The sequence below is a fragment of the Haliotis cracherodii genome, unplaced genomic scaffold, assembly GCF_022045235.1.
Source record: "Haliotis cracherodii isolate W230 unplaced genomic scaffold, xgHalCrac1.p SCAF_27, whole genome shotgun sequence".
Lineage (NCBI taxonomy): Eukaryota > Metazoa > Mollusca > Gastropoda > Lepetellida > Haliotidae > Haliotis > Haliotis cracherodii.
In genome coordinates, this window is record NW_027266283.1 from 2,395,703 (window position 1) to 2,421,016 (window position 25,314).

Consider the following 25,314-nt stretch of genomic DNA (forward strand, 5'->3'; position numbering starts at 1 on the left):
TCTATCCCGGATCTTCACGGGTCGTTTTGCTATGAAGTACCAGCATGCAACACATATATTTTCACTTTAAAACAACATACACATGAGATGGAGAACACATTAGTATTTCTAACGCTGTCCCTCAAAGTTTGTTGCTCAATAGTTCTCCAGCTATTTGACGCCGGCCTGAAAATAATCGCGTCTGAACCAGACACACCAGTGATTGATCTTGTTGGCTGTTATAGACGGTATCAGCTTTCTATCATGACGGGTGGCACGGGTTTGGCAGTCGTCTAAGGTGCCGCGATTCGCTGTGCAGAGTTGCGTCCCTTGGGCACAACAGAAACCTATGACTGTGGGTTCGAATCCCGGTTCGCCCCGATTATGTTTCTAGGTTCGTCAGCACCATACCCATTAAGCTGACACACCGTGATATAGCTGGAATACTGTTAAAAACGGCGTTAATCCCAACTCACTCAGTGTAAAGTAAAACCAACGGCAGTGGGAATTGGGTTAGGCGGAGGAGGGGTGTTAGGGCAGTCCTCTAAGGAGCCTTTTTTTGCACGCCAGAAACCTTTTACTGTGGGTTCGAAACCCGGTTCGCCCCGATTATATTTCTAGGTTTGTCCGTACCATACCCGTGCTCGTGGGTTTCACCGAATGTCAACGTCTGAGACCTGCATTACTTCGGGCTTTCCTCCAACATTTAGCGGACACGCCGCAATATAGCTTGAATACCGTTAAAAGCGGCGTTAAAACGAACTCACTCACTCACTCACTCACTCAAGGTGTGTCAGCACCATATCCATTCACACGCATTCCACCAAAGAGGTAAGCAGAAACCTATGATTGTGGGTTCGAATCAATCCCGGTTCGCCCCGATTATGTTTCTAGGTTTGTCAGCACCATACCTGTGCTCGTTGGTTTCACCGAAGTGGTAAACATCTAAGACCTGCATCACTTGGGGCTTTCCTCCCACATTAAGCTGACACGCCGTTATATAACTGGAATACTGTTAAAAGCGGCGTTAAACCCAACTCACTAACTCACTCACTCGAATACAATGACTGTACATGTGATGATATTTGTTTCAGATTATCTCCCCCTTCCATGGCCTAATGACGCTCTCAGCTGATCCCAACGAGGTGATCCTTGACATCCGCGGGGGTTCGTTGAAGGATACACATATATACATCACAAACATCAAAGCCAACGACACCATCAAACGATCGGAGCCCATCAGGGTACGTTTTACAGAAATACAGTAAACTAGGGTTATAACGAACTCAAAGGGACCACTTATTTTAGTTCGTTATAACAGTAGTTCGTTATAAGCATATATACAGCATATATACAACAAATGGCCGGGACTAAAAAATAAGTTCGTTATATCAGTCAGTTCGTTATAAGCGTGTTCGTTATAACCGTAGTTTGCTGTAGAGAGCCTGTAGTTTCATAATTATTGGTCTAACTCACCTAGCAATATATGATAATTAACAAGAGGTAGAATCTCACAGAACAATTTCATGGTAGTATTATAGCACAGATTAATACCATACACGGCATCATTACGTAGTGCGTCAACATATGTAATAACAAACCGTTATGAAATGTGATACATGACGCAGGTACTACTTTTGATTTATTCACCTACGCATACGTTTGATTACAAACGTAAACACTAATGGATACCTTATGATGTAATTTTATCTTGTGTACAAATAGTGTACAGCTGATGTATCTTCCGACTTATAAGTGAAGTAGAAAGAACATACACGTTTCATATGAACTCAGTCATCACGGTCGAGATAGATGCATATAGAATTACACTGAGAAAATGACAATGTCACACAGGTCAATGTCGCACAGGGCGATGTCACAGGTCAATGTCACACAGCAATGTCTCACAGAGTAATTTCACAGGGCAATGTCATACAGGGCAATGTCACACGGCAATGTCACACAGACCAATGTCACACAGGTATGTCACAGGGCAATTTCACACAGGCTAGTGTCACACAGGGCTATATCACACAGACCAATGTCACACAAGGTAGTGTCACACAGATCAATGTCACACAGTGTAATGTCACACGGTAATGTCACACAGAGCAATTTCACATGGCAATATCATATAGAGCAATGTCACACGGCAATGTCACACTGAGCTATATCACACAGGTCATTGTCATACAGGGAAATGTCACACAGGGCTATATCACACAGACCAATGTCACACAAGTATGTCACAGGGCAATATCACGCAGGTCAATGTCACACAGACCAATGTCACACAGGTATGTCACAGGGCAATGTCAAATTGGCCAATGTCACACAGGGATATATCACACAGACCAATGTCACACACGTATGTCGCAGGTCAATATCCCGCAGGTCAATGTCACACAGGGCAATGTCACACAGCTATTGTCACACAATGTAATGTCACACAGGGCAATGTCTCGCAGGTCAGTGTCACACAGCAATGTCACACACAGCAATTGCACAGGGCAATGTCATTCAAAGCAATGTCACATGGCAATGTCATTCTGAGCTATATCACACAGGTATGTCACAGGGCAAGCTGAGTTGTGATCACACGTCACGTCGAAGACCTGGGTTCGATTTCCGACATGGGTATATGTGTGAAGCCCATTTCTGGTGTCCCCGCCGTGATATTGCTGGAATATTGCTCAAAGCGTCGTAAAATCAAACCCACTCACTCACTAACACAATGTCACACGAATTAATGTCGCACAGGGCAATGCCACGCGGAGCTTATTCAAACAGGAAACAACATTTGACATAGTGTGCACTTGGCTCTATTACCCTAATATCGCATTTGAAGGAACGTGTATTACAGAGGACAATATAGGATAAGACAATGCAATAAAACAGATGGCTTTATCACAAAGGACATGAGTCGGGTAAGCAGTCATTATAAGGCAAAGAACAGCAGACCATGAACACGAGCTCAATGGTTTAGTAAAGAACTTTCCCTTTGTGTTTTTGTTACCAGGTTTATAGGGGTCAAATAATCGGCGTGAGTACTGCGTCCCCCTGCAAGGAGCATGATCACATCCACGTATCCATGCACAGAGATGGGGGTTTCATCAACCCCACACACTACCTGGAGCCCCGTGTCCCCGGCCTCCCCGGCTGGAACCAGGAGTGTGACGACTACAAGGTGGTGCTCAAGGTGCGACTGACCCGTGAAGATCCGGGATAGGAAAGGTTTTCAGCAACCTATGCTTGCCGTAAAAGGCGACTATGCTTGTCGTAAGAGGCGACTAACGGGATCGGGTGGTCAGGCTCGCTGACTTGGTTGATGCATGTCATCGTGTCCAAATTTTTTGGATCAATCCTCATGATGTCAATCACTGGATTGTCTGGTCCAGACTCGATTATTTACAGACCGCCGTCATATAGCTTGAATATTGCTGAGCGCAGCGTTAAACAACGAACAATCAAACAAACAAACATGTTCCCTCACACCTACACCTAGGGTAGGTGGGTGCGTCACATTGAGAGTGAGTTGCAGTTCTGGCTAAGGGTCAGCAGTCGCATTAATTTGGAGAAGGAGACTATAGCCCACACATTTACCGTAATTTCTCAGATGGAGACTATAGCTCACGTTAAACCCACCTACACATTTACCATTATAACCCAGAAAGAGACTATGGTCCACGTTAATCGCACCTACACATTTACCGTTATTGCCCAGATGGAGACTATAACCCACGTTAATCCCGCCTACTCATTTACCGTTATTGCCCAGATGGAGACTATAGCCCACGTTAATCCCACCTAAAAAATTGCCCAGAAAGAGACTATGACCCACGTTAATCCCACCTACACATTTACCATTATTGGACAGAAGGAGACTATAGCCCGCGTTAATCACACCTACACATTTTCCGTTGTTACCCAGAAGGACACTATAGCCTACGTTAATCCCACCTACACATTTACCGTTATTGCCCGGATGGACACTATAGCCTACGTTAATCTCACATACACATTTACCGTTATTGCCCAGATGGAGAGTATAGGTCACGTTAATCCCACCTACACATTTACCGTTATTGCCCAGATGGAGACTATAGCCCACGTTAATCCCACCTACACATTTACCGTTAGTGCCCAGAAGGAGACTATAACCCACATTAACCCCACCCACACATTTGCCGTGATTGCTCAGAAGGAGACTATAGCCTACGTTAATCCCACCTACACATTTACCGTTATTGCCCAGATGGAGACTATAGCCCACGTTAATCCCACCTACACATTTACCGTTAGTGCCCAGAAGGAGACTATAACCCACATTAACCCCACCCATACATTTGCCGTGATTGCTCAGAAGGAGACTATAGCCTACGTTAATCCCACCTACACATTTACCGTTATTGCCCAGACTATAGCCCATGTTAAACCCACCCACACATTTACCATTATTACCTAGATGGAGACTATAAAGCATATTAACCCACCCACACATTTACTGTAATTGCTCAGATGGAGACTATAGCCTACGTTAATCCCACCTACACATTTACCGTGATTTCTCAGATGGAGACTATGGCCCACGTTAAACCCACCCACACATTTACTAAGATTGCTAAGATGGAGACTATAGCCCACGTTAAACCCACCCACCCAACCATTTAATGTGATTGCTCAGATGGAGGCTATAACCCACGTTAAACCCACCCACACATTTACCATTAATGCCCAGAAGGAGACTAAAACCCACGTTAAACCCACCCACCTACACATATACCCTTATTGCCGAGAAGGAGACCTATAGGCAACGTTAAATCCACCCACACATTTACCGTTATTGCCCAGATGGACACAATAGCCGAGGGCTGTCTTCTCTGCATGGACGGCAAGAACAAAGTGGACACCAGCCCAGAGCAGGCGGGCTCGGGAGATGACACTATGATCTACCAGCTCATCTCAGGATCATTCGGAGGAGGAGGTGGTGGGGGTGGTGAGTGTGAGACTCAGCCAGAGGTGATGAAGAAGAAACCATACTTCAGTATACCCTAGAATCCTCTCAATGCACCTATGTCCGTATTTCAGGGCCCACATTTACGCCTTCTGTCATCCACCTGTGACTGAGTAGGTAACTGCTTGGTTGTTCCTGGCTGTATGTAGAAGTGCCTGAACTGTGGAATGCTGTCTGTATTCCGAATACAAACTTTCTGGAGTACAGTGCATGGGTCCACCCTAGAAAGATGGGAATGTGATATGAACGCACACTTCACATAACACGGGGTAGCAATATGTCAGTCTAGCTGGAATTCAGCGTTATATTATTATTATCATCGTTATTATCATCATTATTATCATCATTATTATCATCATCATTATCATCATTATTATCATCATTATTATCAACATCATTATTATCATCATTATTATCATCATCATTATTATCATCATTATTATCATCATCATCATTATTATTATTATTATTAGTAGTAGTAGTAGTAGTAGTAGTAGTAGTAGTAGTAGTAGTAGTATTTTATACATGTTGGTATGCTGGTCTTTCCAGGAGGGGATTCAGGGATCTTGGACAAGATCGGCAAAAATATCGACTCACTCATCGGATCCAAAGACAGCGGTAAGTCATGATGTCATATAATGATTTCATGCTATGTATAATAATTTTATGGCGTTGTGCTTGAGTTGTACAATCACTGGAACCGCTACATTGCAGCGCTGGCGACACTGTTTACGAACGCTGCAAAGTTCATGAAGAACTTCTCGATTCGTAACATCAAGCTGGGGTCAATCATTGATGTCCTTGATATCCTTGAACTTAACGAAACGAAGAAACACGTGGCGGAGGTCATAACAAGCATAAAAGTAAGTTCGAAAAAATCACTTATCAAACATGAATACAGATTTTCTCTTGTCAAATATGAATTCAGATCTCTCTTGCTAGACACGAATCCAGATCTCTTTCGTCAACAATGAAAACTGATCGCTCTTGTCAAACATGAAAAAAGATCTCCCTTGCCAAACATGAAAAGAGATATCTCCTGTCAAACATAAATAAAGTATGTTGTCAAACATGTCTCTATACATCGTTTCTCAAACATGAAACAATATATCTTTTCTCAACATGAATGCAGATCTCTCTTGTCAAACAAGAACTCATATCTCTCTCATCAAACATGAATACAAATTTATCTTTTTCAAACATGAATTCGGATCTCTCTTGTCAAACACACACACACACACACACAGAGAGAGAGAGAGAGAGAGAGAGAGAGAGAGAAATATATATTATGTTGTAAGTCGATAGTGATACGTAATATCTACGTATTTATCAAGTACACATACAGTATGTACTCATTTTAAATGCTTAGATATCATGTTTAAAGCACACATATCATGCATAAAGCATACACCTGTTTAAAGCACACATATTATGTTTAAAGCACACATATGTTTAAAGCACACATATCATGTTTAAAGCACACATATGTTTAAAGCACACATATCATGTTTAAAGCACACATATGTTTAAAGCACACATATCATGTTTAAAGCACACATATATTTAAAGCACACATATCATGTTTAAAGCACACATATCATGTATAAAGCACACATATGTTTAAAGCACACATATCATGTATAAAGCACACACATGTTTAAAGCACACATATCATGTATAAACACACATATGTTTAAAGCACACATATCATGTATAAAGCACACATATGTTTAAAGCACACATATCATGTTTAAAGCACACATATGTTTAAAGCACACATATCATGTTTTAAGCACACATATGTTTAAAGCACACATATGTTTAAAGCACACATATCATGTTTAAAGCACACATATCATGTTTAAAGCACACATATCATGTTTAAAGCACACATATCATGTTTAAAGCACACATATCATGTATAAAGCATACACCTGTTTAAAGCACACATATCATGTTTTAAGCACACATATGTTTAAAGCACACATATGTTTAAAGCACACATATCATGTTTAAAGCACACATATGTTTAAAGCACACATATCATGTTTAAAGCACACATATCATGTTTAAAGCACACATATCATGTATAAAGCACACATATGTTTAAAGCACACATATCATGTATAAAGCACAGATATGTTTAAAGCACACATATCATGTATAAAGCACACATATGTTTAAAGCACACATATCATGTTTAAAGCACACATATCATGTATAAAGCACACATATCATGTTTAAAGCACACATATCATGTATAAAGCACACATATCATGTATAAAGGACACATATGTTTAAAGCACACATATCATGTTTAAAGCACACATATCATGTTTAAAGCACACATATCACGTATAAAGCACACATATGTTTAAAGCACACATATCATGTTTAAAGCACACATATCATGTATAAAGCACACATATCATGTTTAAAGCACACATATCATGTTTAAAGCACACATATCATGTATAAAGCACACATATCATGTTTAAAGCACACATATGTTTAAAGCACACATATCATGTATAAAGCACAGATATGTTTAAAGCACACATATGTTTAAAGCACACATATCATGTTTAAAGCACACATATCATGTTTAAAGCACACATATCATGTATAAAGCACACATATCATGTTTAAAGCACACATATCATGTATAAAGCATAATATCATGTTTAAAGCACACCTATCATGTATAAAGCATACATATCATGTTTAAAGCACACATATCATGTTTAAAGCATACATATAATGTTTAAAGCACACATATCATGTATAAAGCATACATATCATGTTTAAAGCACACATATGTTTAAAGCACACATATCATGTATAAAGCACACATATCATGTATAAAGCACACATATCACGTTGTAACTGATCATGAGCGTCTGTGTCGACGGCAGACGATGATGGACGCCAAGCCATGCATGAACCCCTACCAGTACACAGACAAGCAGCTCCGAGCGGAGCTCAGGGATCGAGGCAAGAAAGCCCTCGGCTCCAGAGACGACATGATCAAAGTTCTGACCACTCCGTCCACTAGTAAGTATTGTATATATACTTACAGTGAAACCATTTGAAAATTCGAAACCGGATTTGTTTTAACGTGACGAGCACACATTTAATCAAGTTTTGTTCCCTGTGTACATTACTCTCGTACCAACTTTGGAAGCATTCAACGGCTGGGAGAGTCAAAACAGGACGAATAACAAATTCAGAACTGGAACTTAGGTCTTTGTCGTGTATGGATTTTTTTTAAACGGTACCTGGATTAAAAAGGATATGAATTAATTCACTGAAAATGGTTTCTATTATATGATTCATATATTCATCTGAGCTTTGACAGGTGTCATTCAATGATGATGTCAGTTACGCAGACGGGACGTTCAAATACTGGATTCAAATATATCCTCAAGATGAGGTTTCAAACGGTGTGTCAACTTCAACTTTCAAACTTCTACTCAGATACACCTACCAACCGACTACCCATATCCTCACATCAAATACCTGTGTACACACTTGTAAGGGTTTGTTTTCGTTTTCAGTGTGTCCTCTGTGGAATATCGCGATGCCGAAAAACATATTTTGTACATTCGACAACATGTGTATGGGAGTCGAGTGTTGCATCTACTTCAAGGTGTTCATGTTTAGACTCACATACAAAGTCTTCGCCAGATTCGACCCTTGTGCCATGGCTTTCCATCTCGGCGCAGGCACCTTCAAAAAGACATTCAAACTTCCAAATTTTGGTTTCAACAATATGTTCTCAGGTAAGCACTCTTAATCTCACATTAGGATATTTTGAATAGTTTCACGACACACTTTCATGGTCGATTCTGATTGTGCATAATAATTATGAAACATGCTCGGACGTTCGTCACCAACTCGTGTTATTCCGGGACAAGCCGAATAGCGACTCGTGCCCCTCTCGTGGCCATTTTTGTGACCAGGTTCCGTCTTAGCGCAAACGGGCATACCTAAAACAATTGTCAACTCGTTGCGTAATGGTTCACATTCTCCCCATATATTATATATAATTCGGATGCAATTTAAAGCACATCGGGACCTGCGGAATTATACAGTATGATTGAACACATTGAACTGTGTCTTTGGTATATTTTTAGATGCAAGACAAATGTAAAATCAAAAATTATATCTGAGGGATTCTTTGACGAAGAACTTGAAATCATACGCTTTTTATGTGGTTTGTCGTATTTTCGCACATAACATTCATCGATAGGGGGACGAGTCTTCTTGCAGGTTACGGAAAGGGGCGAGTGGTGACGAATGCTGCTCGGAGATACATGCACCTCACGTGGAAGTAGTTCCGTTCGCCCTGAATATGTTTCGGGTTTGTCAGCACCATACCATTTCTCGTGGGTTTCACAAAAATGGTAAACATCAAAGACCCGCATCCCTTGGGCTTTCTTCCCACATCAAGCTGACACGCTGTGGTATAACTCAAATACGGTTCAAAGCGACGTTAACCATGCTCTTGCAATCACTCTCACATTTAAGATTCTGTACGACGCCAACATAATGGACACTACGTACCTTTTTCACCAATCTCATTCAAATCAGATCTAAGTTCTCGCTGCCGCTAAACGAAGATCCCAGGACATCCCATTATGGGTCACGTCAGGACGACCTTTTGTGAATTTTGACCGAACACTGGAACGAATAACAAGAAGTCAATATCAGCCAATTAGAAAGCCGCTTTCTCGAGCTTTACGTCACTTGCTTCAACCTGGCGACTTCCGTTTCAGACTGCACTTGAAAAATATGTTGAAACAGATTTCGGTTAAAATTTTGAAAACTGAACAAATGAACCTTCCGGAATGTCTATTATATGGTTGCGATCGTATGGCAGTGCTTCCCACGTACTGTACAACGTCCCCACCGTTCAGATTTTTATCCCATGGAAGCGAGAGGCAGATGATAGTTTTGACGGATTCGGCCGTACGGGCCGTTAGTGTCGTTCGGAATACCCCGTGTTAACGTTTTCGAGGTTACATGATTAGAAAACACATCCCGACTGTCATTTTCATGAGCTGGTAAGCGACGCTTTGGTTGGTCGGATGAAAGGTCGTTCTGACGTTACCCGTAATGGGATGTCCCCAGATCTTTGTTTAGCGATAGCGAGAACTAAGATCTGATTTTAATGAGATCAATGCTTTTTCACAAAATCGAAACCGGTACATAAGTTCAGTTATACACTGAGTATTTCATTGACACTTTAAACTAGTTCCTCACTGAAGCAGTGTTATAGAAGTGACTGGTGACATATCATTTTGGACAGTTGATAATAAGAAAAGCCTAATGGATACTACTTAATTCACTTTGAAAGGAAGCTGGCATGTCATGGCAAATGTGTCACAAGGCTAAACCATGTGTTCTATTGAACATTATGACAGCAAAATAGCACCTTGCGATTAGGGTCAGTTGAAATGAGACAAACATTAATCATTATTCTACCATGAATTTGGAAATGACTCGATTCTGACTGGTCAATCAGAGGCTATTAAATCACAATAAAGCCTTCTAATTGAAACAGCAAGTTTGACGGCCGCTTTTATTACGGAAGCTATGCATAGAGAAGTACTTTTTTAAGCCCTTGTCGGTAAGTGTATTTAAATCACAATACCTACATTTACAGGTTACAAAATGTAAATTGCCATTACTACAATATTCAAAGGATGTGCGGCAACACATTTCTTGTAGAAAAGACGATAGGATTCTTCAAAGAGAATGTACAGTAAACTATGGTTATAACCAACTCAAAGGGACCACTAATTTTAGTTCGTTATATCCGTAGTTCGTTATAAGCATATATACAGCATAACTACAGCAAATAGTCGGGACAAAAAAGTAAGTTCGCTATATCCGTCAGTTCGTTACAAGCGTGTTCGTTTTAAACGTAGTTTACTGTATTTAGGTTTTGAAGGCGACAGAGAGCTTGGAATTTGGCGCGTTTCTATAAACGAGTGTGACGTCATATCTCTTGCGTTTCAACGGGCGATATGACGAATAAGTATGGGGCCGCGGGTAAATGAGCGCTTGGTTGCGGAGGAACGGAGGATCATCAATTATTACAGTTTATACATCCATTATTCTGAGAAATATTGATAACCACATGTACCTTGTTATATATAATACAACATACATTTCAGGGCTTGATCAGAAGATCCAAACGGGCTTGGTACTCGAGGTGCTTGGCGGGATAGAGTTGATTATAAGGTATGTGATGACGTCTACTGTCTGGCTGCCAGTTATCGTCAAGGGCTAGTAATCAAAACCCTTTGTAGTGGACCTCTATATGTCCGGCGTCGCCTTTAATTTTGGTTTTAGGGGTTTGTTGATTAACGCCGCACTCAGCAATATTCCAGCTACATGACGGCGGTCTGTAAATAATCGAACGTGCATCTCACTTAAGAGTGTCTGTCTTCTGAGCGTTCAACTCATGATTTTTGTTTTGTTTGTTGTTTTACGCCGCACACAGCAATATTCCAGCTATATGACGGCGGTCTGTAAACAACTGAGTCTGGACCAGACAATCCAGTGATTGACATCATGAGCATCGATCCACGAAATTAGGATAGTATTACAATGACATGCACTAACTACGTAAGTGAGCCTGACCACCCGATCCCGTTAGTCGCTTCTTATGACAAGCATTAGCGTCTTTTACGACAACCATGGGTTGCTTGAAGACCTGTACTAACCCGGATCTTCACGGGTCTCGCCTTTAGTAAAACAAAAAGTATAGAATTATTACTATGACCAACCCAGCTCTGAACCATTGTTTCTACAGTGAACAATGTAATCGGAAACGCTAGTACCAACATATTACAGTTGAGTATAACATATGTACTACAGAAGCGCATCAGTGACACACACGATTTCTAGGGGCGGTCGGGTAGCCTAGTGGTTAAAGCGTTCGCTCGCCCAGCCGTAGACCCGGGTTCGAATCGATTACCGACATGGGTGCAATGCGTGAAGCCCTTTCTGGTGTCCCCCGTCGTGATATTGCTTGAATATTGCTAAAAGTGACGTAAAACCAACAGGGCTTAAGAGAAGTTTCGAGGATTGTTGGCATCGTTCAAGGTTCTTAATCCAAACTTCAGTTACTCTATATGGATCTCCCGACATAATCTACACTAGAAGTGGTCTAGTATGGCACTGTCATTAATCGATGCATTTTGTATTTTCCCCAGGGACCCAAGTGAATGAGATTTCACCGCCCTTTAGTGTAATATTTATTCTATTTCTGCTGTCGTATATATATATTGTATTTCTCATTTCCATATTCTGATCTGATTTCTTCAAGATTCAAGTTGGAGAAAAGTGACAACGCCATGCTTGCTTCCTTTGGAGCTGGGTTTTGCTCAGTCAGCAGCCTGGATAAATGCCAGGGCTTTTTCTACATCTTGGATAAGGCCGTCACTCCTCTGCCCTTGTGCAACCCCGACGGCACGATGACCTGGCCGGACAGTAAGTAAACTGGACATTACATACACGACTATCAGTGGATGAGATGAGGTTAAATGGGGTTCAGCGTCTCGTCCAAGATTAAACTGCGGCATGGTATCTCAGTCGGCTTGCACAAAAACTCGGCGTTGGTCCGGACAAGTACAAGCAACTCGGCATTTGTCCGGACAAGCAACCACACATGTACACCCGCTTGCACACCAGTCGCTATGTTAGTGCCATAATCTTGAACGGGACGTTAAACCCCATTTCACCTCACCTACAGTGGTCTGAGATGTCTCATGATTATGGAAATGAGGTTTCTTTGTCGCTGTATTGTGAAGTTATAATCGATCTGTGTTCCAGTCGACTTCAAGTCGTTGTTAGACTTTGGCAAGCTGAAGACAAAGCTGAAGGACACAGCGTTCCGATTGGCCAAGGAGGGAATAGATCACCTTCTGACAGCTCTACCGTGCATTTCCCCAGATGTGAGTGCATTATAATGTGTGAGTGAGTGAATGAGTTGGGTTTAGTGCCCATTTCAGTGCCGCATTTATGCAGGTATTTCACGGCGTGACAGCTTGATATTGAAACAAACTCCACAGGATGCAAACCCAAACGCATAACCACGATTAAGCTTTCCTGTACATTGATGTCACGTCAATCAGTTACTCCGTTAAAACCACAGACGCTGTCTTTATCTAGGCTCCCGGCAAAACGATACCTTGCTCTCGCCCAAAGCGTATGACTGACCACATGCTGAAGAAGGAGCTGCAGAAAGAAGGAAGTGACACAAGTGGAACCCGAGAGGAGCTGGTCCAGAGGCTCATGGACATCCACAAAAGTAGGTCTCGTGTTGTACGTGGATCAGGTCTTGTGTTGTACGTGGATCAGGTCTTGTGTTGTACGTGGATCAGGTATCGTGTTGTACGTGGATCAGGTCTCGGGTTGTACGTGAATCAGGTCTCGTGTTGTACGTGGATCAGGTCTTGTGTTGTACGTGGATCAGGTCTCGTGTTGTACGTGGATCAGGTCTTGTGTTGTACGTGGATCAGGTCTCGTGTTGTACGTGAATCAGGTCTCGTGTTGTACGTGGATCAGGTCTCGTGTTGTACGTGGATCAGGTTTTGTGTTCCACGTGGATCAGGTAGTGTGTTGTATTCAGATCATGTCTTGTGTTGTATCGGAGCAGGTCTCTTGTTGTAGATCAGGTAGTGTGTTGTATGCGGATCAGGTCTCGTGTTTTCGTGTAACAGGCCTTGTTTTCTATGTGCAGCAGGTCTTTTTACTTTGTGTTGAGTAGGTCCTATCTACAAGGGACATATTGTTTCATCACAGAAGCTATAACATTACACTTGTGCAGAGAGTGTGACATCCATCAATATATCGACATTTTCACAGAATCAACTTCATGAGTTATACAATCAGCTTGTCTTCAAATCGCGATAGGGGCGGTCGGGTAGCCAAGTGGTTAAACCGTTCGTTCGTCACGCCGAAGACCCGGGTTCGATTCCCGACGCATGTACAGGGTGTGAACCCCATTTATTGCGTCCCCGACGTGATATTGCTGGAATATCATGTCGGGGGACACCTGAAACATTGCCGGGAATCGGGAATCGAACTCGACGTAAAACCATACTCACTAACTCAAACCGCGATTTCGAGATAGTACGTGGTAACATTATATAGGTATCAACGGTTCACGATGTCCTATTTGTAGCAGTATCTGAAGTAGGGAACATGCTGTTGTGTAACGACTACTGAACATTTCAGGCTGCAAGTACGACGGCAGACCTGTGACTCTCCCACCCATCCCCAACGAAAAGATCGCCAACATGGTGTACGTGAAGCTGACGAGCGACTGTATGCGAATAGACGTGTGTACCGACCTCGCTCTCCCGCAGCTGGGATTCAGCAAGACCGTCTCCTTATTTGTCGACACCAAACCCTGCACCCTCGGACTCATCATTGGCTTCGAGGAATGCACTATAAACTTTTCTCTGCTGGGATACGAGTGGGGTAGGTTCTCTGCTCTGTGAGAATGAATGCGTCATCTCAATAAAATGCAATAGGATGTCCAACGTGATACTGAAACATTCTGCAAGTTGCTGAAAAGAGACTTTTGACTCTGACACGCGAACAATGAGAAAGAAAAATATATAATATTACACATAACATAAAACAGACAGTGTTACCCTCGTAAGGAACGCACATATTTATGCGCTTATTTTGCAATATTTGGTGATACAGAGTTTGTATTATGTTGTTGAACTTTAAGTTCAATTCCATCGGAAATTGACTAGGTAAATATCACATGTATATTGTAAGCTGAAAAACCGAAAAATATTTCCATTCTATCCCTGCCGATATTACAATCGCATTGATGACATCAGCTTTAAGGGGATGTATGACTTGTATATTCAACGACACGTCATGAAAAATATGCAGCTCCAATGAAAACAGAGGTTTCCTTTTGGTAACTTTTTCTTCGCCTTGACAACATTACTTTGGATTTTTTCAGGCACACCGACGATCTACAAGCTGAATGATAACGTCGGCATCAGGTATATTAATACAGCTAACATTGCCTTTCTCGAAGACATTTAATTACGCTTGATACACTCGATTTACGATCACATCTATGCATGAAAAATGTAAAAACTAATATTTCATGTTTTTGACTATGGTTGTGAGTATGTGTCGATAGTAAAACATACGTACCGTGTGATCTTGTCTCTTGGGGACGCCAGACACCTATGATTGTGGGTTCGAATCCCGGTTCGACCCGATTATGTTTTTAGGTTTGTCAGCACCATACCCGTGCTCGTGGGTTTCACCGAAGTGGTAAACGTCTGAGACCTGCATCACTTGGGGCTTTCCTCCCACATTAAGCTGACACGCCGTGATATAACTGGAATATTGTTAAAAGCGGCGTTAAACCCAACTCACCCACTCTAGGGACAACTCTACACATAATCCACGAAGCCAGGAGCAAGGTGTTACTGTTTTAGCTTCTGGGGCCCGTTCAACAATGCGACTGTAGCGCTACGACCATCGTGAGCCTGTGTTATGATATAGGAGTTGCGATCGTCTTAGCGCTACGGTCGCTTTGTGGAACGACGGCCGGATTCACAGGTCACCGTTGTATAAGGAGTGTTGTTCCATGCGATGTACGTTCGTGACTTCTACCCCAGGTACAAGGTTGGTCTGGATGAGTTTCAAGAGAACTTCAGAATGTCAATCGGGTTGAAGGTTGATATTGGAGAAGAGGCTCCTCTTCTGGACGCCATGTTCTTCAATGATGTTGAACTGCCCATACCCAAATGCCAAGGCCAGACCCATCTTGCAGGTGAGAATAATCATCTTCCATCACGCATACTGCATAGATCACCGAGTGCACTAAACCCTTTTAATCCCAGTTTCTTAACAGGTTTTTTTTTTTTTTTTTTTTTTTTTTTTTTTTTGAACCCGAACTTAGCAATATTTCAGCTATGTGACGGCGGTCTGTAAATATTCGAGTCTGGACCACACAATCCGGTGATTGACATCATGAGCATCGATCCACGCAATTTGGGATCGATGACGTGCATCAACCAAGTGAGTGTGTGAGTTGGGTTTAACGCCGCTTTTAACAGTATTCCAGTTATATCACGGCGTGTCAGCTTAATGTAGGAGGAAAGCCTGAAGTGATGCAGGTCTCAGACGTTTACACTTCGGTGAAAGCCACGAGCACGGGTATGGTGCTGACAAACCTAGAAACATAATCGGGGCGAACCGGGATTCGAACCCACAATCATAGGTTTCTCCCGTGTTAACAGGTCGAAGCATGATACACGCACGTGTGTTTGTTGCCATCAAAGGACCAGTGTATAAAAGCCCAATGTAGCCCGTAATCAAAGTAAATGTGTGGTAAAATCATTAAATTGTTGCCGAAACTTTGTTGAATGAATTGCCGACTCTGTGTTTTAATGCGTCCATGTCTTCCGTCACAGGGAACACCACGTTTATGTCAATAGCGGCAAGCATGGGAGGGAAGCTGAACAAGGCAGCGACAGACTATGTGATAGACACGTTAGGCCTGAAGGTAGGTTGGAGTGACTGTTCTTCCACCATCACAACGCTATAACAGGAATGGAAGTGGTGTAACAAAGGACAAATGTTGAGAGAATATTCCGGCACCTTCAAGGAATATCATAATAATGGTCCATCCATGGTTCGACCCAGGGTATCTTTGTTTGTTTGTTGTTTAACGCCGTACTCAGCAATATTCCAGCTATATGAAGGCGGTCTGTAATTAATCGAGCCTGGACCAGGCAATCCAGTGATTGGCATCATGAGCATCGACTCACGCAATTGGGACACGATGACATGCTTCAACCAAGTCATCGAGCCTGACCACCCGATCCCGTTCGTCGCCTCTTACGACAAGTGTAGACTCCTTTTACGGCAAGCATGGGTTGCTGAAGACCTATTCTACCCCGGATCGTCACAGGTCCCCAGGATATGAATAGGGCGTCATGGAAAATGATAACTATGAAATTCTTTGGAAGAGGCTCCTATACATTCTGACACATATCCAGGCCAACAAAAATCACCTGGTCCGTTTTGATAAATCCAATAACAAAAATCATATCAATGAATTTCTCTGTCCCTTTTGACACTAATGTGATTGACAAGACTTAAAACTTAAAGCAAATATGCGGACCTTGCTTACGTAATGTTACCGCTTACAATCCTACTCCCATTGTTCTCGGTGCCTTAGGTTTGGTGCCTCCTAATCTGTTGACTGACATTGCTTCCCAATCTGTTGACTGACATTGAGAGAATGCTCGGGTTTGCTACCAGGAATACATCTGACAATCTGGGTAATGCAGAAGGCTGCAGTGTTGGGGAGTCTTCACATTCTCTGAAAGGTTCTGGGTGCGTTTGTCATGCAGCTCTCCCTGGGAGAAGTCCCATTCGTTTTCTGGACTGTGTGTAGAGGAGGCAAGGGCCCTGAGCTGATGATGAGCCTAAACCAGCCTGACTGTGCCAGGATCATACAAACCCTCTTAGCTGCCTTTTTTATTTTAATCTGTAAATAATCGTAATAATAATTATTTGCAGGAAGTTTTCACAGAGGGAGAGTGTACTTTACCTTCGTTATCATCCAGAAAACGACGTAAGCATCTTATTCTTTTTTTGTTTTTAATACGGGATGCTTTACTTAATATATTATTTAGAGAAACACTAACATGAACATGCGTCTGTAGATCTATTCGATGTCAGGGGAGGAAAATGATAATCACTAATCCAGACGGCTGGCTGAAACGTTCTGAGCTCAGCTCTGATGGAGTTTCTTGCAAATTCCTTTTCAACATAAACCTCTTCGAGGTCCAAACACTACTGCCGACGATGATGGAGCCCCTAGGTCCTACTGGTGTAGACTGCTTCCTCCTGGTGGTGTGAAAGGTCCTCTAAAGTGCAAAATCCAAAAATGCATTCGCATAATGCTTGTCAGTCAGTTCATCCTTTACGTTTGGGAAGAAGTGGATATCTGACGGTGCCAAATCTGATGAATACGGAGGATGTTCAATGAGTTCAAAGTCACACTCATGCATTGAAGCCATGCAACATATCTATGGTCGAACAACACCTTGAGAGACTTCCGAGAGTTCAGCCTTTATATTCTGACGCCGTTGCATGAGCAGATTAGCATAATATTGGCTAAATCTCGTCTTTTGGAGGTAGTCCACCAATAGGACTCAGAAAACCGAAGCCATCGCATTACCATCACAATACATTATTCATATTTAGGCTCAGGCGATCTGAACCGACACAGAATACTGACTTTCTAACTTGTGTTTGTTGACATGTTGCTACTTGTGTCCTGTCGATTTCCTTTTTCAGAGTGCACAACGGCAAAGCCGAAATACACACCGTCAGTCCCATTGCCTGAAAGGTTCAAATCCACCCCGTGTCAACTGACCTGCGGTGGCGTCCACTGCTGTGTTAATTACACGTTTGACATGGTCTTGTTCAGGACGCCACCGGTTGTGAACCTGCCGGTGTTCCTTGATTTTGATCCCTGTGAACTCACCGTTGAAATCGGCTATGGGAAATACAAGCATACAGAAAAGCTGTTGGCGTACAACTGGGGTAAGGAAATGATGGGATGGAATTTGTTTCACGGCATGATGCTGCACCATTATGTAATCCTGTAGAAGAAACAACTTCAGGCAGACAATGTGTTTCCAGGATATAATGTATCCTTAACCCCTTTCCACAAAGCCGTCTTAGCGCAAAGGTAACTCCTATACTTTAAACGGACCGCCTCCGTGGTCTAGTGGTAGAGCGTCCGCCTGGAGAGCGGAAGGTCCGGAAGGTTCGATCACCGACCGCGTCATACCAAAAGACATTAAAAGATGGTACTTGTTGTTACCCTGTCTGGTGCACGGCATTAAGGGGCTAAAACAAGGACTGGTCGGCTCGGAGTCAGTATACTGTGTCTGAGTGGGGTATTCATGTTAAACTGCGGCATGGTATCTCAGTGAGCTAGCACTATAAATCGGCATTAGTCCGGACTGCGACAAACAGCCACACACACATGTGATGCAGGTCGCTGTTTAAGTGAAATCATCTTGAAACAACAGTGTCAAAGTACGTTCAGATTGAACCTCAGCATGCCCTATTGGCCTGTGTCCTAGTGAGTTGTACATAAACACCTCTTGTACTTTTGTTGCAGGCACTGATGCTGTTCTTGAAGTAGGAAAGGGGAACAGTACACCAGTCTACCTTCAGTATGTATTACCCTTGGAGTGAGTGAGTGAGTTGGGTTTAACGCCGCTTTTAACAATATTCCAGGTATATCGCGGCGTGTCAGCTTAATGTGGGAGGAAAGCCCGAAGTGATGCAGGTGTAAGACGTTTACCACTTCGGTGAAATTTTAAACCCACGATCACGGGTATGGTGCTGACAAACCTAGAAACATAATCGGGGCAAACCGGGATTCGAACCAACAATCATAGGTTTCTGACGTGCCCAAGGGACGCAACTCTGCACAGACAACTGGGCTACCCGTGTCCCCCTATTAGCCTTGGAGTATCCGAGTAGGCTCTGAGAAGCCAATCTGTTGATATTCTGGGAGTGGAGGTGCATCTTTGAAAACAATATCCTCCTCAAAATGCCATTGTCACAAGATTCTGTGAAAAGTCGTTCTCTGGTTATGCTGCTTGTTCTGAAACATGGGGGCAGTCGGGTAGCCTTGTGGTTAAAGCGTTCGCTCGTCACGACAGAGACATGGGTCCGATTCCCGAAATGGGTACAATGTGTGGAGCCCATTTCTGGTGTTCCTCGTCGTGATATTGCTGGAATATTGCCGAAAGCGGCGTAAAACCATACTCACTCACTCACTCTGAAACATGAGTTTTGAGTCACCAGAAATAATTGTTTGGTTATTTCCAGCGAAACAAATTGTCTGTCTTGAAACTTTGACTCAACATGTTATCTGTCTCCAAGACAATCCTATACCTAGTTATCCATTTTCGTCTGCCAGCAGACCTGGGTCGACTTGTCATGACGCGTGGTCTGATTGACCAGGGTCTCTGGGGCTCGTTTGTCATTGTATGTCTACAAACTACTGGTTTCCTTGTTCACACATGTTTCTGAGCTTTCCACATGCATCGAGTTGACATGCCTCAATATACAGTAAACTACGGTTATAACGAACTCAAAGGGACTACTAATTTTAGCTCGTTATAACCGTTTCGTTATAAGCATATATATAGCATAATTACAGCATATAGTCGGGACTAAAAGTTAGTTCGTTATATCCGTTAGTTCGTTATAAGCGTGTTCGTTATAAGCGTGTTCGTTATAACCGTAGTTTACTGTAACTGAAATGTTCAAAGCGGCATAAAACCCGACTCACTCACTCAGTCACTTACGTCTTGTGATAACGCATCTTATCATACCTTGTATTTATAAAACAACGTGGTGTTGGTGGTTCGATGCCTTCGCCAAAATACGCAAAATGTGTTACTTGTTGTTACCCTGCCTAGCGCAGGGCTTTAAGGGGATAAAACAAGATTTAGTAAGCTGGAAGTGAGTATACTGTGTATGCGCAAGATATTCATGTTAAACTATGGTATTGTAACTCACAGTGCTTGCACTATTAAACAGGCATCAGGTACAAGTATTCACACAATCTGGCAACAAGCCTGACCACCACTCCAGACCCCATGTCAACTCGCCTTCCCTTAAGACACACGTTTCCGATTGGTTACTTAATGGGCATTTTTGCCGTGTATCCTGCAGATAGAAAAGGTAACAATGTTCATGTCCCTGCTTGGAAATGCCAAACGTCGCACCAATACGAAGTCAATAGTATGGTTATATCATCTCGAAAGTGAACGGGAGCACGGGTGGCCCAGTCGTCTATGGCGCCGCGATTCGCCGTATAGAGTTGCGTCCCTTGGACAGGCCAGAAACCTATGACTGTGGGTTGGAATCCCGGTTCACCCCGATTATGTTTCTAGGTTTGTCAGCACCATACCCGTGCTCGTGGGTTTCACCGTTGTGGTAAACGTCTGAGACCTGCATCACTTCGGGCTTTCCTCCCACATTAAGCTGACACGCCTTAATATAACTGGAATACTGTTAAAAGCGGCGTTAAACCCAACTCACTCACTCACTCGAAAGTGAACACCGAGCAAATGCAGGTTATCAGAGCAAGAGCGAAACCTTTGCATGTGTAGACGTCGCAAGCTGTCAAGAAGCCCGTGAAATACCCTCACTGAAGAATACATTTTAAATAAACGGGCGAAACCCATATACCCATCGAGACTAACCAACCAATAATATTATTCCAGGTACAAGATATCAAAAGCTGACAAGGACTTCAAGATTGACTTCAACGTTTCAACGTGTCTTACGATTGATTTTGAAACCTACTGCTATCCTAAAGACGGCCTATTCCTTCTGGACCAACAGACCATATCAGGGTGTGACCATAAAGTCACTCTGCAGAAAAATAGTGAGTTGTGCTGTTTGGAATTGATTAACCCGTTCGCCGTATATTGTGACACATTTCTTTCTTACCTAAATTAATGCTTCATCGATGATAGTTTTGGCTGAAATAGTCTTGTCTCAGACTATATTTCCACTATAGGCAGAAATATGAATTAAATTATATATATATATTTAATGTATCTCGGTTCCACGATAGTTATGTTCGGTTTGTTTCAATTCGCAAGAATAAATACTATTTCCATGTTAAGTAGACCCGCGAAGATCCGGGTAGAATAGGTCTTCAGCAACCAATGCTTGCCGTAAAAGGCGACTATGCTTGTCGTAAAAGGCGACTAACGGGATCGGGTGGTCAGGCTCGCTGACTTGGTTGATGCATGTCATCGATCCCAATTGCGTGGATCGATGCTCATGATATCAATCACTGGATTGTCTGGTCCAGGCTCGATTATTCACAGACCGCCGTCATATAGCTGGAATATTGCTGAGTGCGGCGTTAAACAACAAACCAACCAACCAACAAACCATGTTAAGTAAGCGGCGATAGTTCCTTCTCTGCGTAACCTTTGTTAGAAAGCCCATTAACATCGCTCCTCTCGAAGTACTGAACATTTGATTTACATTGAAGTTGACGTAAACTTGTTGATATATTCGCTTAAAGCATACATACATCCTTCATTGTTCTCAGTTCAGTTTTGACAACATAACTCTCCGTTCAAAAGTAAACAAACTAGGTTAATTTGGCCTATGAAGCAACACACTGCAAAGTGGATATTAAGGTTAAAAGTCTAAAATTCATCGGGGCGGTCGGGTAGCCTAGTGGTTAAGGTGTCCGCTCGTCACGCCGAAGACCCGAGTTCGATTTCCCACATGGGTAGAATGTGTGAAGGCCATTTTTGGTGTCCCCCGCCGTGATATTGCTGGAATATTGCTAAAAGCGGCGTAAAACAATACCCACTAAAATTCATCAGCTGTATTCTTTATCTGAATCAGAGTTTGCGATGGCTGATTGGCTGACCAGTCTTGGCCTTGACCCAAACCTTCAAAGGTTGCCTCGGACCACGGCCGATCTTCTCTTGAAGAAGTTTCCAATTGCGGCCCAACTGTTGGCGACGCGATGTGACCCAGCAAGGCCACCGTACACGCCGCAGGTTGACGGTTGGAGAAATGGTGAGTTTCACGACGTTGACGCAAGCAGGGTCATCTGGAAGTTGAGCGAATAAGTGAGTTTGTTTGACGCCACCTTGAACAGTATTTCAAGTATATCGCGTCTGTTTGATGAAAGGAGAGAGGAAATCCCGAAGCGCAGGTCTTCGAGGTTTACCCTTTATAAGTAGAACTCATGAACACGGATATGGCTAGATACATAATCAACTCATGAACATATCACTGGTATGAAGGTATATCTCACTCCTGAATGTACACCTCACTCATGAAAGTACAACTTAGTCATAAACGTATAACTCAGTCATGAACTAAAACGTAGTCATGAACGTACACCTGACTACTCAGCGTTCAACACACTCCTGAATGTACCACTCACTCATGAAAGTCAGTCATGAACGTACAACTCAGCCATGAACGTATAACTCAGTCATGAGCGTATTACTCAGTCATGAACGTATAACGCAGTGATGAAGGTACACCTGACTACTGAGCGTTCAACACACTCCTGAATGTACCACTCACTCATGAAAGTCAGCCATGAACGTATAACGCAGTCATGAACGTATATCTCCCTCTTGAATGTACAACTCAGTAATGAACGTACAACTCACACATGAACGAACAAAATCCTCTTGGACATACAATTGGCTCTTGAACGTACAACTCAGTCATGAACGTACAAATCGTCTGACATCACACTATTTCAACTCTATCTCAGAATGTCAACGAAGTACAAGGAAACTGACGCAGCTTCCTAAAGGAGTGCACTGCCACCTAGCGGCCAGCTGCACCAAGATTGAGTGTTGCTTTAAGGTCGCCTACCTTGATATGGCATTCAGCACACACCTGGACGTGGATGATTGTCAGATGAACATCAAGGCGGCCATCGAGAAGACCTCACTCAGCATCAACCTCCTCAAAGAGAAGGCAAGCCTAGATAGCGGTCAGTGTCCTTAATTCATCCAGCGCTCACTTGCACACAAAATGTGAAACAAGAAACTGTCGGTACATATTCATATTTCAACAAAGACTAGGGTTACCGTAAAAACGGGTTGTGTATATATGACAATTAGTCTAGGTGTCAGACGGAGAACCGACTAAAATTATTCTGAGGGGATTAGGCCAATGTTGGACAAGATAAGTTTTAAGAGACATGTATTTCAGAACCTACTTTTTTCTATCAATGATTGCTATTTTGTATGTTATAATAGCAGTATAGTATTTCTAAGATCCATGTGTGTAGAATTGTTTATTTACAGAAACATTCCGTGTTACCATGACAACCACAAGATCATCACGCGTACCAGTTGGGGTTCTCTAACTGCTACCCGTGTCATATATCAGCCACATGCCCATCTTAATCGACAACTTTTCAGCAAATGGGCCATCAACATGGGGATTCTTGATACAGAAACATACTTGAGTGAATTCGTTTCTCATTTGTATGCCATTACTCGTATCAGTACACACGATGGCCTATATTGATTGTTTATTCTTGCCAACATTACATGTATTTTTACTTTGAGTCTGAGTTTGTACTGCATCGCATTAATGTCCCTCTGACTTTTTTGCAGGGCTGTCTAAGTCGCTAAACATAGCCAAGGTTTTCAAAATGAGGTAAATGGTATAACTGTACTTATCACTTTAAAGTTCCTCTCTTTTTTAAAAGACAATGATCATTCTGAACTTTCACGTTGTGGTGTTCGATGCTCTGAATGTCAATCACTGGATTGTCTTGTCCAGGCAGCCGTCATGTAGCTTGAATATTGCTGAGTGCGGTGTTAAACAACAAATAAACTGTGGGGTTAAATATACTCACCGACAAAAGAAACACGAATACCAATTACGTTGGTTAACGTATGAAGAATTACTCATATTTGTCTCGTGCATGATTAGCGTGTAGAGTTTGGAAATCACGTGCAGCATATCGAGATAAGAATATAGACATTCTGTGGTAACGCTTGAGTGATTGTTAATTTTGTCATTAAGTGGTTCACATCGAAATCATTTCTTCTTTGCGAAATATCTCTTTGTTTCTATGGTTCGCGTTTCTTTTGGCGGTGAGTATATAAACACATCATTGACAAGCTTCTGGGAAGGGTAAAACAGTGAGGACGACTGATTCAACTTGACAGAACACTTGTCATAGATCTTAATGGAGCTTCCTGATTATTGTAAAATTTGAATTCTGACACAATATATGCAAGATGGCCATAAATTGCATCCTTTGTAGTTTTGACGTAAAGAAGGAAGGAGGGATTATCAAAGCCGATTACGACGTGAAAGTCTGTTTTGAAGAGGACAAATGTCTGTTTGAGTCAACCATCTTGTCAGCTACAGAACTTCCACCTCCGAAATGCACAGCCATGGATGTCAACAGTAAGTGAATGGTGGTGGTGGTAGGGAAATAAGTCACATCCTGATATCTCACAGTTGCAATCATCCTGGTATCTCACAGTTGCAATCATCCTGATATCACACAGTTACAATCATCCTGGTATCACACAGTTGCAATTATCCTGGTATCACACAGTTGCAACCATCCTGATATCACACAGTTGCAATCATCCTGATATCACACAGTTGCAATCATCATGATATCACACAGTTGCAATCATCCTGATATCACACAGTTACAATCATCCTGATATCACTCAGTTGCAATCATC

At 42.4% G+C, this 25,314-nt stretch overlaps 1 protein-coding gene across 1 annotated transcript in view; it reads left to right on the forward strand.

Annotated features, from left to right (window-relative positions):
• Positions 1 to 25,314, forward strand: part of LOC139473150 (uncharacterized) — a 181,934-nt gene that overhangs the window by 35,020 nt on the left and 121,600 nt on the right. The window contains exons 25-45 of the mRNA XM_071255668.1: positions 1,074 to 1,223; positions 2,999 to 3,178; positions 4,831 to 5,023; positions 5,543 to 5,611; positions 5,708 to 5,856; positions 7,909 to 8,047; positions 8,551 to 8,775; positions 11,176 to 11,242; positions 12,333 to 12,496; positions 12,839 to 12,960; positions 13,178 to 13,316; positions 14,246 to 14,491; positions 14,994 to 15,036; positions 15,667 to 15,821; positions 18,362 to 18,610; positions 19,197 to 19,251; positions 21,322 to 21,485; positions 22,472 to 22,648; positions 23,364 to 23,588; positions 24,220 to 24,262; positions 24,879 to 25,024. Coding sequence (XP_071111769.1) covers positions 1,074 to 1,223; positions 2,999 to 3,178; positions 4,831 to 5,023; positions 5,543 to 5,611; positions 5,708 to 5,856; positions 7,909 to 8,047; positions 8,551 to 8,775; positions 11,176 to 11,242; positions 12,333 to 12,496; positions 12,839 to 12,960; positions 13,178 to 13,316; positions 14,246 to 14,491; positions 14,994 to 15,036; positions 15,667 to 15,821; positions 18,362 to 18,610; positions 19,197 to 19,251; positions 21,322 to 21,485; positions 22,472 to 22,648; positions 23,364 to 23,588; positions 24,220 to 24,262; positions 24,879 to 25,024 — 3,100 coding nt within the window. The remainder of the gene's footprint in view (positions 1 to 1,073; positions 1,224 to 2,998; positions 3,179 to 4,830; positions 5,024 to 5,542; positions 5,612 to 5,707; positions 5,857 to 7,908; positions 8,048 to 8,550; positions 8,776 to 11,175; positions 11,243 to 12,332; positions 12,497 to 12,838; positions 12,961 to 13,177; positions 13,317 to 14,245; positions 14,492 to 14,993; positions 15,037 to 15,666; positions 15,822 to 18,361; positions 18,611 to 19,196; positions 19,252 to 21,321; positions 21,486 to 22,471; positions 22,649 to 23,363; positions 23,589 to 24,219; positions 24,263 to 24,878; positions 25,025 to 25,314) is intronic.